The 17,955-nt window shown below is 40.8% G+C and overlaps 1 protein-coding gene across 6 annotated transcripts in view; it reads right to left on the bottom strand.

Annotated features, from left to right (window-relative positions):
• Nucleotides 1-17,955, bottom strand: part of KAT6B (lysine acetyltransferase 6B) — a 180,828-nt gene that overhangs the window by 20,396 nt on the left and 142,477 nt on the right. For all 6 annotated transcript variants that reach the window (XM_036337181.1, XM_036337180.1, XM_036337182.1 and 3 more), the window contains one exon: nucleotides 17,390-17,483. In XM_036337181.1, the coding sequence (XP_036193074.1) occupies nucleotides 17,390-17,483 (94 nt within the window). The remainder of the gene's footprint in view (nucleotides 1-17,389; nucleotides 17,484-17,955) is intronic.

Raw genomic sequence — 17,955 nt, 5'->3', positions numbered from 1 at the left:
TCTAGGAAGAAGGAAGGGCAATTTCCTACACTTACAGTATCTGCCAGTTTTGCTTTCTCTCATTAAAGATGGATGGATGGAAGGAAGGAAGGAAGGAAGGAAGGAAGGAAGGAAGGAAGGAAGGAAGGAAGGAAGGAAGGGGAAAACAAACAAGGAAAGTGCCAATATTGCAGCATTTTTTCTTTATCTCTTTGGCCTCTGTTCATATTTTCTCTTCAGTCCACCTCAATTCTGCATGAACAATCCTTGTCGGAATCCTCTAATTTATTGCCATTCTGTCAACATACAACCTTTCAATTATGTTTCTCTAGGTTTAGGAGTGGACACAGAATTTGCAGGAATGCTATTTTCTAATGGACTAGACTCAACACTTGAAAGGATATGATTCTAGTAAGTTTCAGTACATTTCCTTCACATAGAATTGGTTCTACAAAGTCTGACCTGGAGTTGGTGCCAGTATATCAAATATCCATGTACTCACATTTGATCTTAAAGCAGGTGTCTGAAGATGTTTGGGTGTGTTTGTAAATCACAAAGACAAGAGCTCTTTAAATAGCTCTGAGAGGGGTGTGGAGGCCAAAGCCCTCGGTGGAACTGGGGTCATCACGAAGCCCTCTGTGGTTGCTCTATTCGTCCCCAACAACAGCCAAGTAGGCATACGTAGCTCCTCTCCCTTCCATCCCTGTCCTGATGTCATTGAGGTGGGATCTTCCAGGCCCAGATATAAGGCCAGCGTGTAGATATTGTGGTGGAAGGGGCAGAGGAAAAAACCATCTTTTGCATATGAAAAAGTCCCTGCCTAACTTTTCCCCATTCCTGGAGGTGAAAATCCCCATGAGAGGGTATAGGGAGAATTAATAGTCCTTTCCTGCTGGCTGTATGGCTCAGTGGTTGAGCACTGACCCATGAACCAGGAAATCATGGTTTGATTCCCGGTCAAGATACATGCTGGGGTTGCGGGCTTGATCCCCAGTAGGGGGTGTGCAGGAGGCAGCCGATCAGTGATTCTCTCTCATCATTGATGTTTCTATCTCTCTCCCCCCATCTCCTTTCCTCTCTGAATCAATAAAATATATTTTAAGCAACAACAAAACAGTCCTTTCTTTACCTGCATGCCTTCACAGAACGGCTTCTAATCTCCAGAATCCATAAATATATTACCTTTTATGGGAAACGGGACTTTGCAGATGTGGTTCAGGACTCTGTGATGGGGAGGCTATCCTGGAAGATCTAGGTGGGCCCAAGGTAATCACAAGGGTCCTCCCAAGAGGAGACAGGAGGGTCAGAGTCAGCAGTAGGTGAATGTGACCATAGAAGCAAGAAGATGGAGTGATAGAGGAAGTGGCCGTGAGCCAAGGAATGCTGGCAGCCTCTAGGAGCTGAAAAAGGCATGGAAATAGATTCTCCCCTAGAGCCTCCAGAAGGAACCAGCCCTGCTGATCCATTTTAGAATTCTAGTGTGCAGACTGTAAGAGACTAAATTTGTGTTGTTTAAACAATATAATATAATCCTATATAATAAAAGCATAATATGCAAATCAACTGAATGGCAGAATGACCGGTAGGCGGAGGGCGGGGCCAGTGACCAGGCAGTGCCAGGCCAGCCAAAACATGTGCCAGTGGGCAGAGGGAGGGGACGGCAATCGGGGGGGGGGGGGGGGGGGGGGGGGGGGGCTCCATCCCATGATCGGCCCACCTGGTCGCCTTCTACTGAAGGAGGCCAGACTGAGGCTGTGGGGAGCTGGACTAAGCCAGCTGTGGGGAACAGGCCTAAGCCATCAGTAGTACATCCCCTGAGGGCTCCCGGACTGTGAGAGGGTGCAGGCCGGGCTGAGGGACCCCCCCCCCCCCGAGTGCACGAACTTTAATAATATAATATAATACCACCAATGAGTCAAAATTTTCCAGTTTTAAGAGTTACAAAAATCTAAGTTCTAAGTCAGATAACATAGGGTGTGACCACCATTTTGTTAAAAAAAACCCACGCACAATAAAAATAAAACACAGATGCAGAAAACTACACTAAACATATATATGTATAGCTTAATTATTATAAAGCAACTATCCTATAGTCACCACCCATGATCAAGACATAGAAGTTTGCCATCTACCTACCCCGAAAACCCTCCATTTGTCCCATCCCAATCACCCCTCCTTTCTCTTTCGTAAGTAACCACTATTCTGACTTTTTTCATCAAAATATCTTCAGGCACTACAGTATATATCTTTTAAATGTCTTTTCACCTATGGGTTCCCCTCCACCCCTTTCTTTTCCTTATAATTTCTCTGTTGATGAACTAGGGCCATTTGACATATAGCATTTCCACAGTCTGGATATGCTGACTGCATGCTCACAATGCAGTGCAATTTGTTCCCTTTCCCTGTGTTCCTGCAAAACAGCTGCTGGATCCAGAGGCTTGACTAGACTCGGGTTGATCCTTTGGCAAGACTACAGGTGTGGTACGCCCCTTCACCAGGAAGCACACAATTCTGGGCTGTCCCCTTTTTGCAATGTTTGCTGCTATTGATGCTCAATGTCTAAACTCTAGATCAGCCGTGGGCACAATACAGCCCGTGGGCCGGATCCGGCCCGTTTGAAATGAATAAAACTAAAAAAAAAAAAAAAAAAAAAAAAAAAAAGACCGTACCCTTTTATGTAATGATGTTTACTTTGAATTTATATTAGTTCACACAAACACTCCATCCATGCTTTTGTTCCGGCCCTCCGGTCCAGTTTAAGAACCCATTGTGGCCCTCGAGTCAAAAAGTTTGCCCACCCCTGCTCTAGATCCATTAATTCATTGGCAGAATTACAATATGGTGATGTTTTAATTCTATCATTTTGATTTCATTTGTTAGCTGGAATACATTTATTTTAAAACACCTCCCCTCATTGATTATTTGATTACCTAGTGGTACAGTCCATACAGGAAAGGCAGCTTAAATGGTTCATTTACCAGTTTTCAGGGTAATGAATTGGTTCCTATCATCCCATAAATTTGTCTTTAAATATCATTATGAACATGTGAGTTTAAAAATTTGATGAATTTCAATCAATTGTAATTCTTATCTAATTATTATGTTTATTGTCCAGTGGGAGCCTCTTCAAGTTGAATCCTGAATCCTTTTGACAAGACCCTAATCATTTTTGCCTCTTTGCTGCCTAGTATGAAAAGAAATGCACCTTTTTACTGAACAAGTTCGCTACTTCATTTTAAATAATTTAATTCCTGCCCCTCAAAGGGCATATGCAAATATATTATGTAAAGTGAGACCTACCTGTATTACATTTTCTCAAGATTTCAGCAACACTTTTTCCAATACTTTCTACTGTATACGACTACCGTATTAATTAAGAGCAGAATGAAGTGATCACTGCCCTGCCTCCCTGCCCTATGACACCTGCCCGGTTCAGACCACCTTCACATCTTGCCTGAATATTGCAATAGCATTACAATTGGCTTACTAGTTCCAGTCTTACGTCCCCTCTACATAAGTGTCCCCATAAATGTTAAGCCCTGGGACCTGAATTCCCCGGTCTGCTGGGATACAAACTGCATAATCTCCTTGTGTCTCAAGTTTCTATACCTCAGATGTTTATTATGAGAGTTAAGTGAATTACTACATATAAATCACTTTAGAATAGTACTTGGCACTTAGTAAGCACACAATAAAAATTGACCTGCCATTATTATCTCCCCCCCAAAAAATACTTTCTACTGTATAATCACACTGCATATTTTTTTCAATATGGACAAATGGTTACATGCATAACTGAGTTGCCTTTAATCCACTCAACTGTTTTAAGTACTTTATAAACATTCATTTAAAACAATTTTATTGAAAAAGGAGCTCCTATATGATGTTAATCCAGAGCAACAGTCAATATAAATAATTACAAAACAGAGGTTTCTATATTGGTAAACATGAAAACGTAGCACTAATAGTAGAGTGAAAGTATGTTAACCATAAACCTGTGGGAAGGAAAGAGTCAGATTCCTAACTAGTATTCCTGACATAATTCTAAACAAACTGAAGAAAATCTTTTGCTTTACCCAAACAAAATATTTTTTAAAAACCTTACAACTAGCTGAAATTCTATACGTCTTCAGAAATGCCATCATGAGAGGAGGTTTTTATCTTAGAATATTCTACTTCAGAAAAAGCTGGAAATATGTTGAAGGGGAATAGTTCCCAAACCAGGTATTGCACTAATTCCACCAATCAGAACAAGCCTTTCTTGATCTTGTTTTGATAATGGGAAAACGCTTTCCTGCCCAGGAAAAGGGGAGAGAGTTGGGAGCATTCCCTCCTCTGCACTGGCAGAGCCCTGTGTGTCCCGTTCACTGAGGAATCCTCCATGTTTGTCCACTAGCCTGTGGGCAAGGACTGGACCGTGTATCCTTATGGTCTCATCCCCTAGGCTGATCCTGGCACAGTCTGTGTTTACTAAGGGAAGGGGCAAAGGAATAAATAAGTGAAAAAATGACAACAGATGAGATCTGGGATCTGGCACCAATTCTGCCATAAACTGGTTGGGATGAACCTGGTAGGTGTTGTCAGTGATACAAACAAGAGGACTGACTAGATTTGGGCACTCTTTTACTCCCTCCCCAAACCTTTTTTTGGGCACACCCACTACATGCCTGGCACCATGCTCAGGGCTTGGAGTTCAGCAGTGAACACCTGGCCCTCATGATGGCATTGCTAAGGTTCCATTTAATGCTGAAGATTAGGTTTTCTCAGACTAATTGCATGAATGAAATTTGCCCAGTAGTGGGTTTAAAAATGGCTCATTGCAAATTCTGGTCAGTGTTAGAAATCCAAGCAGACAAAAGGTGTGTGTGTGGGGGGGGGGGGGGGGGGGTAAGTCCACTTGCATCCCAAAATGTGAAAAAATTCTGAGCTATGCAAGGCAGAGCTGTAGCAGCAGACTGTATGTTTCAGAGTTACGTTTTCATTGAAGCGATGAATACAAACTATACTATGAGCTATTATTTGCTCTTATTTATGACAAGCTTAGTTAAAAAAGAAGACACATGAATAAATCGTTAGCCGCACTGCCTCATATAACTCACTTCAATGCATTCAGTAACAGTCAACCTCTGAATAAATCACTGAACGCTCAATTTTCAACTTGATGTTATCTTTATCATATTAAAATATATTGTTCTTCAGTCCAATGTAATAAAACAGCGATGACAAGGCTTTTAGTACAACATATTATAACGAGAAAATAAGGAAAAATAGCCAGTTTCCTTATTATATTAAACTAGAATTCTATTAAAATATAAGTCATCATTACACTTGATTACACAGGTCAAAACATGTCTTCCAATACCCGGCGAAAGTCTGAGGATACAGCTGCCAGTCCATCTTCCAACAAGTGTCATGGTGGCGCTGGGGGAGGGGCTCCTAGAGCAGAAAAGCCTGTGAAGGACTCCAGCACCATTTCAAAAGCGGAGCTCATTATTCTTTAATGATTGCCTCGGCTGCGCTCACCCAGAGAATAGCTGCTGGGAAAGCTACGCAGGGAGCAGCTTCCTTGACAGTTCCTTAAGACTGAAGCTAGAATTTTCCTTCCCAAATAAATGCATGAGGAAATGAACTGTCTGATAAAACTAGGAAAAGGTAAGTAAGTGTCTCTTCAACCAAGTGTGTAAATGTGAATTCTGTCACAGCTCTCCTTTCTCTGCCTGAGGTGTGTGGATAATGACAACCTTCCTCCTGATTGCGACTTAAATGATCCTGGGACAGAGGCTGCACGTGGGCAAAAATGCCAGACCTTTAAAGAAGGCAGGCACACCCGGCATCATTTGGAAGGAAGCAAACCCCAGCTCATTGGTTATATTCTAAGAAAATAAAATTCTTTTTCCTAAGAAGCACATGTGAGAAGAGAGAGTACATTAAGAAAGCTCTTCCCATGGTAATTCATTTAATATTTGTTCAACAAATAATAAGAACCTATTAAGTGCAAACTTTTCTGGGAAGTGAGCCTGAAGCAGAGAACAAAGTCTCTACCCCAGGAAGCTCTTTTTTGGAGATGGAGATGGACAGGGAACAATACATATATAAAGGACATGAGCCACTTTCTAAATGACTTAGCATTTTCTCAGTCCAGAGCATTGTTTTTATGATCAGTGCCACTGGAAAAAGACAGAACTATTAAATAAAAATTGCACAAGGAGGTAAATACCTCACATCAAATGTATAGCTTCACTCAATTTGCTTAGCTCCTCATGGGAGTATAGGTGGCATGTCCTCAAAACCCACCTGTGATGCTTGGCTTATGGGGCTCATAAGTGGGAAACATGTATCCTGCAGCTCACCCAAAGAGGGAGTTTATGCCCTACGTGAGAACATCCTGCATCCACTCCATCAGGGATCAGGCAGAATTCACATTGCCCTGCTGGGGTAAAAGCATGAGGCTGCTCAGGGCGACAGGCACCAGAGTTCTGGCCACCCTGGGGCTGAAGGTGGCATAATCTAGGCCCACCTGTACCCATTCTTGAGTCACCCGTTGGAAGTGCAGCCCTAAGTCAACCACAACAGTGCAGAGATGCCCAGAGACCCTGGCCAGAGAAATGGGGTGTCTCCCCAGGGCCTGTCAGGCTGGGACCCAGCTCCTGGAAGAATCTGCTTACCCAGATATTATTTATAAACAACTTGCCCTCTGCGAGAAGCTAGTGATTCCTGTAGCCTTGGTTTACCAACAAGAAAAACATGGCTTGTTGGACCCGACCAATCCAACCCCTAATTTAAAACTCCTTCTTTCTATAGCAGTCAGGCTAGTCAGTATCAAATATTTATTTAAAAATTTTTTTCAAATAAGTATTCTTTTAATATATATTAAAAGAGAGGAAGGGAGAGAGATAGATAGAAACATCAATGATGGGAGAGAATCATTGATCAGCTGCCTCCAGCATGCCCCCTACTGGGGAATGAGCCCTCAACCTGGGCATATGCCCTTGACTGGAATCGAACCAGGGACTCTTTGGTCCCCAGGCTGACACTCTATCCACTGAGCCAAACCGGCCAGGGCTCAGATAAGTATTCTTAAGTTTTACTTAAATTATGTTTTGAAAAGTCTGTAGGTGGAAGCTCTTTTAAAGTTGTCTATTGAAGGGAGACTGTTAAAACTGGAAGTTGCTAGCTAGCCACCTGAACAACTGTGAAGTGTACCCCTCTATGTAGATATCATCATGGCACCAGTGCCTAGCATCTAAGACAGGAGGAAGAAGTCTTCGCTCTGAGAGAATAGACACAGTGAGCCTCTCAACATCACATCCTTCTAGGTCAGCGGTTCTCAACCTGTGGGTTGCGACCCCTTTGGCGGTCGAACGACCCTTTCACAGGGGTCGCCTAAGACCATCCTGCATATCAGATATTTACATTATGATTCCTAACAGTAGAAACATTACAGTTATGAAGTAGCAACGAAAATAATTTTATGTTTGGGTCACAACATGAGGAACTGTATTTAAAGGGCCAGAAGGTTGAGAACCACTGTTCTAGGCAGAGATGACATATGAGGCATTCCTTCTAATTCTGCTTGATGGACCTAAAAAGGCAGAGAAGAAGGGGACAGGCACCAGAGAGAAGATGCTTTCTCTTTCTAAGTGGTGCTTCCTCAGGAAATCAGCCAAGAGCTATGAAGAGGCTAAGGGGAAGACATTAAATTAGTCATTAGAACCAGAAGGGGGGAAGAATGAAGGTGCTGAAAATTAGACCAGTTACTACTTCTCATTGAGAAAGGAACTACGATGTTAAATTGTACCCAGAAGCATCTTTCTTTAAAAGTTTATTGTATATCTTACTTTCCTTAAATGCAGTTGTGCGCACATGAATCATTTTTAAGAAAAGAGAGCAAATGGAAGGACACTGCTAACCACACTTAGGACATGACCAAGTTCATAACTTGTAGGCACAACGCTGAGCCATGTGCACCCACCTAGCAGCACACACTAATTACAAACTCAGGTTTCAAGCAGTAACAGACCTCATGAAAGCCAAGGTGAAACCCCTCAACATGAGGTCACAGGAAACGTCTACAAAGGCAAGGCCTGAAACGAGTGCCTAATTCATGCAATTACTCCTACTTCCTCCAGTAGCTCTCCAGGAAGGATAACCCCAGACACTGCACAACATTTTAATACTGAATTTAAGAAGCGGCTTACAAAATGTTATGATTTGTTTACAAATAAATAGGCACTAATTTTTAAAATGCCTGAATGTACAGTTAACTGGACATTTTATGTAATTGGTAAGCTTGTTGTTTGCATGCTAGTCACAAAAAACTAGAGTTGTGAGTTTGTAGACTTTTGGACCTATTGTCATCTACCCAAGATTAATCGAAGGCTGGAACAAAGAAGAAAAAGTTAATATAAGATTTAGAATTCTTATAAATCTAGGTAGTATACTTGATTATTTTACATTAGGATGGAATGAGGAATTTCATCAAATGCCTTTTCGGAGTTTGTAATACCATGTGGATATCACTTTTTGTTTTCTCCTTAATCATTCTCCATCACTACTTTCCTCTATTCTTTCCACCAATGTTCCAGTTTCTCTAGCTTAAAATTAAAACAACCATATCTGGTTGGTGGAGCTTTTTGAACTCAATTCTTTAAATTCCACTTAAACCATAGTTCCTCCAAAATATACTGCTCACATCTTATCTTAACTTTCTTCTCCGAGGCCCTGAACACTGGCTGGGGGGTAATCTTAGACAAGTCTCTCAATGTCTCTGTGCCCCTCCACTCCAGATGATTAACAGTAACCTACTTCCAAGGTCTTTGAGACAATTAAGTGAGTTAATGTGTATAATTCAGGTGACCAGTGCCTGACGCACAGCAAGTGCTGTAGAAATGTTTGCTACGACTATAACTATTATTGAAATGATGACCTTTTAGCTTCCCTGACACAACTGCTTCCCCGACACAGTTCTCTCCTGATTCTCTTCCTACTTCCTTGGTGACTTTCCAATTTCCTTGGTGACTTCCTCCTCCTCTATTACTCCCTTGAACACTGGAATTCCAAGCTCTCCATTCTCAGCGCTGTTTCCCTAGACTATCCCTGGGCTGTCCTCATCCACCTGTGGTTTTGATCACCACTGCATGCCCATGACTCCCAGTAGCTCCCTCCAATTCAGACCCCGGCTGAGCTCTGACCTCCACTGAAAGCTGCATGGTGGTGTCTAAAATCAGTGAAGGCAACGTGACCAAAGCTGCACTCACTACCTTTCCTCGCTCAGTTCATTCATTTCTGTAACCAGAGCTCACTGAGCACCAGGCAGAGCTCTCCCTGCTGCAGAACAACAGGAAACACGTTCCTATTTCCATGCATTGTTACCGCCTCCGCCCTGGGCCAGGCCTTCATAGACTCTTGCTTCTTAAATTCAATTTCTTTCAAGTTACAGCAAAAAGTATGAATGAGAAGAAAATAAAAATTGCCTGTAATTCTAATTCTACAGATAATCTGGAAATGTATTCCCTTCCTTTCTTTGCATATACTTTTTACATAATTGAGGACATATTATATATACAATTTTGTGGGCCTTTTATTTATCATAAGCATTTTCCTATTTTATTAAAAATCCTTCAGAATGTAATTCTTAATGGCTAATAATGTTACATTATATAGAGAAACCATAATTTTCTCAGGGGAGTGGTTCTCTCTTACCTTTGAACACTGAGGCTGTCTCAATTTTTTCTTAAATTGTAACTAATGATACTGAAGAACAAAACATTAACTCTTGAGTGGCAGCACTTGGGGGATTTCATTTTCTCTTGGTATTATAGCTATGTTTCTCTAACTTTCCACTATGAGCTTATATTGCTATAACTGGGGGAGGGGAGGAAGGAAAGTCCACTATTTAAAAAAATAAATATACAAAACAGTGTTGTTATACTAAGTATGATTACTGATTAAAGAATAAATTCTTTTCAAAAATAAGTGTTAAGCATTTTGATACAGACTGTTGAAGTTCTACCAATTTATACTTTCTCTAGTATAAATATAGCAGTGCCTATCTACGTCAGCTTGGTTAGATCTGGGTAAATTTTAAAGTCTTTGGTAGGCTAATTTGGTAGGCAAAAAATTGTAATCCTGCAATTATGTGAATCTGCATTTTTAAATCACCAATCATGTTTTTACATTTTAATTGGCCATTTGTAGTTGAAAGACTTTAGTGTTGTAGCTAAGAGTCCAAGTGCTCGGGATTCAGCTGCCGCCAAGCTACTTGTTATTTAGGTAACTGTGACTCAGTTTCTCCACCACTACTGGGAGGATGGAGGGAGTGGGCACGACTCTCAGTGAAGTGGCTGGCACATATCAGGCACGCAGGAAATGCCAGCAATGTTGCTGCCATCAATGATTTTCTTTTCTGCATATTCTGCGTTCACGCCCTCTACTCATTTTTCTATTAGGATTTGTTTTAACACATCAGATCTTTCCTTTTATATTTGTTTAAATACTGCAGATATCAAACCTTTGCCTGGCATATGTGTTGCAAACATCTTTCCCATCGTATTTGCTTTTACGTATTAATACTTTATACTACATAGAAGTTTTACATTTTTATGTAGTCAAGTCCATCTGTATATTCTTTTGTGATTTCTTTCATTGCTTTGAATGCTTAGGATGTGACCATCCAAAGATCAGATAAATAATTGTAGATCTTTCATACTTTTTAAATGTCTTACGTGTTTATTTTTTGTTAATATCTAAGCATTTAAATTACCTGGAGTTACTTTTGCAGTAACTTTCTACTATGTGCCTGACATCTTTCCTCACATGGTCACACTGGTTCCTTCACCCTGGAATGTCTTCGTTTCACCTTCCTGTGACAACATCCTGTCCAGCAAGTGTTGACTTGCCAGTGAACTTGACCACCCAGCAAGAGCTGTGTCTCCTTCATTTTTGTCACTGGTGCTTAGCAGAGTGTAGATGAGGGTGCTCCAATCAACAAAGGTTGGATGAAAAGGTAAAAAAACGAATGAAGTAACTATTCTCATATTCCTGCATTATCTCCTTTAGAATTGGATAAATGCATCTACAAAAACTCACAAGTTAGTGATGATGCCAGCCTCTTTCACCACGACCTGGCACAGTGTTCTGTAGCCTACTGCTCCATCAGCTGCCTCTCCTGGGTGTCCCCTGGATCAGCCATGGAGGATGGGTTTTGCACCCTCCTCTTCGGGCAGATTTCTGGCTTTGCAGGCTTTGGTAAAAAACAATTCATTATCTGCTCACCCACTGCCCAGCCAAGCAGACTATAACTGCTCCCTAAGTATATATCAGTCAACATATGCCCAAGACTACTCACTACAGCACTTCTAATTCTAAAAGTGTGAAGTATTAGAAACAAACCATATGCCTATACTTGGGAGAGTAAGTGAATAAATATGAGCATCACACAATGGAGTATTACGCAGCTATAGAAGAAAAGAAGATCTCTATAAAGTACTATGGAGTGATTTCCAGGATATATTGTTAAGTGGAAAAAAGCAAAATGTAAAACACTATCTACAGCATGCTACCCTTTTGTGCAGGACAGAAAGAGAATTTAGAAAATGCACATCTACACACAGACGCAACCAAGCAGGCTGGCAACCTGCATGAAGGAGCAGGGAACGGCCCTGGGTGGGGGAAATGGAGGAGGGGATGACACTTCTCTAAGTATAGTCTTCAATATAGTTGTAACTTTGGAAAATCATGTTAATGTGTTATACTCTAAAAAAAAGCAACAAGGATAGAGAAAAAACTAAAATGGACAACAAACAGAAACAAATAAGCCTAACTGTATTTCAAATGAATACTAAGCACACTGAAAAGGGGTTATATTAAAAATAAAAAGAACTACTCCAAGTAACATTTGAACACAGTTATTTTGACTAAATACAAACAGGGTAAAGTAAAAAAGAACTTACAGATGCTCCTGCATTTACAATGGGGCTACGTCCCAATAAATTCATCGTAAATTAAAAATATCATAAATTGAAAGTGCATTTAATATACCTAACCTGCTGAACATCACAGCTTAGCCCTATCTTACATGTGCTCAGAACATAATATCCAAAAAAAGATGCTGGCAACCCACTCACTGTGGAATATCAATTGCATGCCCTTCTGACTGTGTGGGTGACTGGGAGCTGCACTCGCTGCTGCTTTCCAGCATCATGAGTATCATTCAGCAAGGATATGGCTAGCCCTGGAAAAGGTCTAAATTCAAAGTATGTTTTCTACTGAATGCAGACTGCTTTCCCGCTACCGTCAAGTCAAAAAATCCTAAGTTGAACCATCACTATGTCGGAGACCATCTGTATAGAAATTCTGACCAGTAGTTAGTTAGGAGGTTTGTTTTTTGCAGCGGTATGAGTTACCAATTCTGGAACGACTTAATGTTGTATTTTAGGGTTGAGCATGCATGTAAATAGACTGTGGATAACGGAAGCTGGGTTTCTCACTATCAGAGTTACAAATATGGGATCAGGAGAGAATAGAATAAAACCTTGTGGTGGCCTTAGTCTGGAATACAGCATTACAGTATTAACTTATGATAGGTGTGAGTGTGTGTTTGTGTGTATATATGTACATGTGTAAGTACACACGTGTGTACACACACACACACAATTTCCTACTTTTGTCCCCTAAGAAGGCCTATACATAGTGACACGGCAAAAGCAATAAGCACATCTAAATGCCCAGATCTTGGTTTCTATGTTGTTTTCCACGATAAAAAACCAAGGCCTTTAGGAGAAATGGGTGATTCCACGGCTCGGTCAGGAAAAGAACAAGATGATCCGGATCATGCTGCACTGCAAAGTAAGGAAGTACCCAAAGGTCAGGGACACAGGAGGCAGCTCAAAGCAGTTCCTACTGAATAAATCTGCAACAATTTGAAAATCAAAATAAATAATGGCAGCAACAAGTTATAAACCTTAGAATAAAGTAAAAAATCCATGAGTCTATAATTATATAAATAAATGATTAGATAAAGTAGTTATTGAATTAAAAAATTAATGAAGAAAGCTCTTCCTTGCAGTAAATGTCAACTAGTAAGTAGAAGAAACAGTGGAATTTGAAAGTCACCATTTGGTAACTACCATAGTAAATTCCAATGTGTCTTCTTACCAACCATTACTGATTACAAAGAGAAAAAGGTTATTTTATAATGAGGAACCCTAACAGGTACCAGCTTAAGGCAGTAATGGGACAAATAAATTATGTGACCTTGCCAAGACACACTGAGGACACAGCATCACTTTTGTGGCATTCCTGCCCAAAAATGTGTAATTTGAATCTAATCATGGAAATATCAGACGACCAAACTGAGGGACATTGTAGAAAATAAGTCAAGGTAACAATGTCAAGGTAAAAAAACAACAACCCACTACCACAAAATCCGCCCCAAAAATGACTGACTTGCTATTCCAGAGTACTCAAGAGACTTAACAACTGATAATGAAACTCAACATGTGCCTAGATGCAGAAATGTTTTTTTTTCCTTGGAAGGGTATTCATGAAAACTGGCCAATTTGAAATTTGAAGAAGATTAGATAATAGTGCTGAGTCAACATTAATGTCTTAATTTTGATAATTTGTGGTTTTGCATGACAGCATCATCTCTGTTTTTATAAAAACATTTAGGCCTAAAGGTGCAACAGGTCTGCTGATTACTCTCAAATGATTCAGATAAAGAATGTGTGTGTGTGTGTGTGTGTGTGTGTGTGTGTTTTAAATGATGTAAGAGATGGGAAATGAGAGGGAGGGAGGTTGAGAATAATAAAGCAGAAAGCAGATATGATAAAATGGTAACATCTGAGAAATTTGGATGCAGAGTATTTGGGAATTCTTGGTACTGTTTTTGTAACGTCTGTCTGTATTAAATTATTTCAAAATTAAAGGGAAAATTAGTGAGCTGGAGAGGGCACTGCTGGGCAGCTCAGCAGGAAGCATGCTGGCAGCCCAGTACCCAGCAGTAGGACAGCTACTTGCTTTGGGAGACTTCGAAGTAGGGACCACAGGTTTCGTAGGAAGGAGTCTTCTCTGCCGGGGATGAAAGGTAGGGTATACGTATGTGTACATGGATGGCGTGTGCGTGCGTGTGAAAACAGATACGGGAGAACCTTAAAAATTTCTGACTGACAAAGAGGGACTCTCTGGATCCAGGAGAAAGAGATGTGATATCAGCTTCGACCCATGACAGTCACACCTTCCTCAACCCACTTAAGTTTTGGGCAAAGAGTCACAAAACCCATGAGGTGGTTTGAGCAGGCTGGGAGTTGGTGTCCTCTAGTCACTCTGGCCAAACTCTGCAAATCCGGGAAAAGCTGTCTTAGGAAGAGAGAGACAACTTATCCCAAGGGCAGCATTTGGACTGGCAGATGACCAATCCACCTCTTTGACTGGCCTGGAGAAGTGTTCAAAGCCAGGGATTCACAGCTCTTTATGGACACACAGTGCATTTCACTGATGCCTATGAGTCAGTGTGCAAGTGGGCAAGTTCAGCTTCCTGAACTAGCAGCTGTTATAGGCAAAATAAGATTTTTCCTGCCTTACAACTTTTATTGAATTACTGAAAACACATCCCCTGATCACAGACCCTCAGGCTTATGTACAAAGTAGAAATAAAATAAATATAACCATTAAAAGGTCCCTTAACAGCAGATTTTAGAAAACCCATAATCCTGGTTAATCTGTTTTGCCCTGATTTCCGAATTATGAGGCTGACAAGGATATGGGAGGTCATGGGGTTTAACTCCTTCTTCTGCAAAAGACTGAATCTAAATTGTTCCAGGAAGATATTTATCTACTATTATCTTAAGAAACTCCAGAGCGCGCGATGCTATCCATTTTTTCAGCAGCCTACTTTATCTTCTTTAAAACCTTAGTAGGCAAGGCATTCTGTTTTGTTTTAAATTAGATTTCTATTGGCTTTACACTACTTCCAATTTTCTTTGAATGTTATAAAATTCTTCCCCTGATCTCCTCTTCTCTGAAGGAATAACACCAACCCCCTCTCAACGTTATTCAAATCATTCACCACTCCTTAATCCACTCCAGCGTAGGGGCAATGCCAACGGCATAGAAAAGAGAAAATCTAAAATTAGACCCTCAGCACTGCACTGCTTGGACACGCCCTAACGGATGGCATTCATCATGCTGGCCCCGAGCCACTCAGGAAGGTTCTATTGTGTTTCACAGTTCACATTTAAAAATACAGGGTAAGCTCTAATAGAGTTTTCACAAAAATGGCTGACGTAGAGATCTAGTAGTTGACAGTAATGTCTTTTTTCCTGGGTTGTTTCCATATGTAGAAGGCCTCAATAGCAGACCATGTTGTACAAATAAGATGCTTCTGTATCTGGAGACGTGCATGTTTACCTGGTAAGCCCCAGTCCCTTTTCAATTTTAGGTAGAAAATTATTGTGGGCAGTGACTCTATCACTTTGAGATCTAATTCAAATCAACAAGCATCCAAAAACTAATGCAGATGATTGTGTACACTGTCCTACTGGAGACAAAGAAGAAGGTATTCAAGGAGTTCACAGAAAACTGGAAGGATAACCCATCCATAATTAGGACAAAAGGGTGGGCTGTGTCTAAGGGCCATACTATAGCCAGGAACCAGGAGGCGATGAGATGAAACTAGGAGGTGGGGTCAAAAGGAAGAGGCTCTCAGGGTGGCCGCGCTCATTCCAGGGAAGGGACTGCAGAGACGAAGAGGGAGAGTCTGAGAACACTCGAGGAGCCAGGGAGTAGACGAAAAGCCACCGGCTGCGACTAGATGCCGGAAGACCTTGAACACTGAACTAAGGAGTTGCCTTATTCGCTAGGCACGCAGACTATCAACAGTTTAAGTCTTGAATGGCTGCTACGCATACCAGAAATTCTAATATTTATGAACAACTTATGGATGCTGGCCACAAAGCTCCAGAACAAGACCATTGGGTTTACTCTCTGAACTGCTTACAGCTAGGACTCTGTGAAATGAACATGTGAACTCCTGGGAAGACTAGATCAGGAAAGAATAGATAAGATGAGGGTAATGAATTAATAACCAGAAATGTTACCCCAAAATAAAAAGACAATCAATAAAAAATACTTCAAAAAATATCCTTCAATGTCAATACATCACACAATCAGTTCAAAACTGCTCTACCATTATTTTACACCCAAACTTTAATATTTCAATATCTATTTTTTAAAAATATATTTTATTGATTTTTTACAGAGAGGAAGGGAGAGGGATAGAGAGTTAGAAACATCCATGAGAGAGAAACATCGATCAGCTGCCTCCTGCACACTCCCCACTGGGGATGTGCCCGCAACCAAGGTACATGCCCTTGACCAGAATCGAACCTGGGACCCTTGAGTCCACAGGCCGATGCTCTATCCACTGAGCCAAACCGGTTAGGGCATCAATATCTAATAATGTAGATATATATTCAACCTATCTCTCTCCCTAATTTTTCTTGAGCACATTTACACTGTGGTTTTTGCATTTGATGTACTTTATGAAGATTATACAATTTCCTGAAATTTTCTTCTTTCAGTTCAAAATCAGACAAACTGCAATCTTGTAAAGAAGCAGCACACAGTTGCCATGACCAATTTTTACGCTGTCAGAAATAACTTTATCACGGCATCCCTGGCCTTTGTGTTATCTGGATATTTTGAATCATTTCACCAAGTGTAGCCTTAACACCACATTTACACAAGCAACATAATATAAAAGAGAAAAACACTACATTTTTCTTACATCATCCTGTGCACAATTTTATATATTTTTGCAGTTTTAATTGAGGGGACTCAAAAGATATGAATGTGTATAAAAAATATTTCTTGGGCAACTTCTAGATACAAACACTAATAATTTCCCTAACAGAAAAGAGAAGTGAACAAAACAAGATCGTTATTTCTACTAGGGAGGCTCAAAGAACAGACTACCTAAAGAATTGTTTTTCTTAGGAGAAATATCCCTCCCCTGCTCTGTACTGTACAAGATTATAGGCAAAATTTTAGAAAGCTCAATATCCTTTTAAATAACACTTTCTTCAGCTTTAATCGCAAATAATTGCCTCTTTTGGTGCTAATGAGCATGAACACCATGGAATGGAATGCAATTCTGCCGGTTCATTCGGGGTAATGGCTTTGTGAGCGGGCGGCACTGCTGAGATATCTAGTCTCAATTTCCTGGAGTACAATAAGTGAGCAGCAGTAAATTTTTCACTTGAGGAAGATTTTTCTAACCTATGTAAATATAAATAGAAAACCCATTATCTATTGATAAAAACAACGAAGGTTAAACAAAGTTTTATGTTACTCTTCCTTTAACAGCCATCAGCTCGCTGGGTCATGAAAGTAAAGAAAGCACTTCACTTACTGAAATCGATGAGAAACCGTCCAAATCCTTGCCTCTGGTGCTGGGGCATGATCATTATGCAGGAGACATTATACTTCTGCTGGCAAAGCTTCTCCTGCGGGAGGGAGGGAGGAACAGAGCGAGTATGTCAGACTCTGCTGAAGTGGGCCATTCCCTGCACCTGCCACCGGCCTTGTACAACAGTCCATGAAGGTGAGCCAAAGTGTCAGGTGAGGATCAAGCAGAATAATCCTACTGTTACTCAACCAAACCATCAACTAACAACAAACCATCAACTCCAGGCGTGTTTCTCAATCATGTCTTTATTCTTGGAAGCCAGCACCATAAAATGTGAATAAAGAATCCAAGGAAATATGAGCCAAATGAAATGACACCGACAGTATGGAAGAAATGCTTTCCTTGCTCAAAACAACTTGGAAGATGGGGGGGAATCCACAGTCAGCCGGCGCGGTCAGCCAGGACTTAGCCAGGCAGCTTGCTAACTAATGAACAGTTCCGCAACAGCAATACGTCTCATGCCTTTGAGCAAATGCCCCAGTGCAACTGAAATGGTATGTGTGTGGGTA

Source organism: Myotis myotis, unplaced genomic scaffold (assembly GCF_014108235.1).
Source record: "Myotis myotis isolate mMyoMyo1 unplaced genomic scaffold, mMyoMyo1.p scaffold_m19_p_15, whole genome shotgun sequence".
NCBI lineage: Eukaryota > Metazoa > Chordata > Mammalia > Chiroptera > Vespertilionidae > Myotis > Myotis myotis.
Note: the sequence above shows the minus strand (reverse complement) of the source record. Positions and strands in the feature narration are given on the sequence as shown.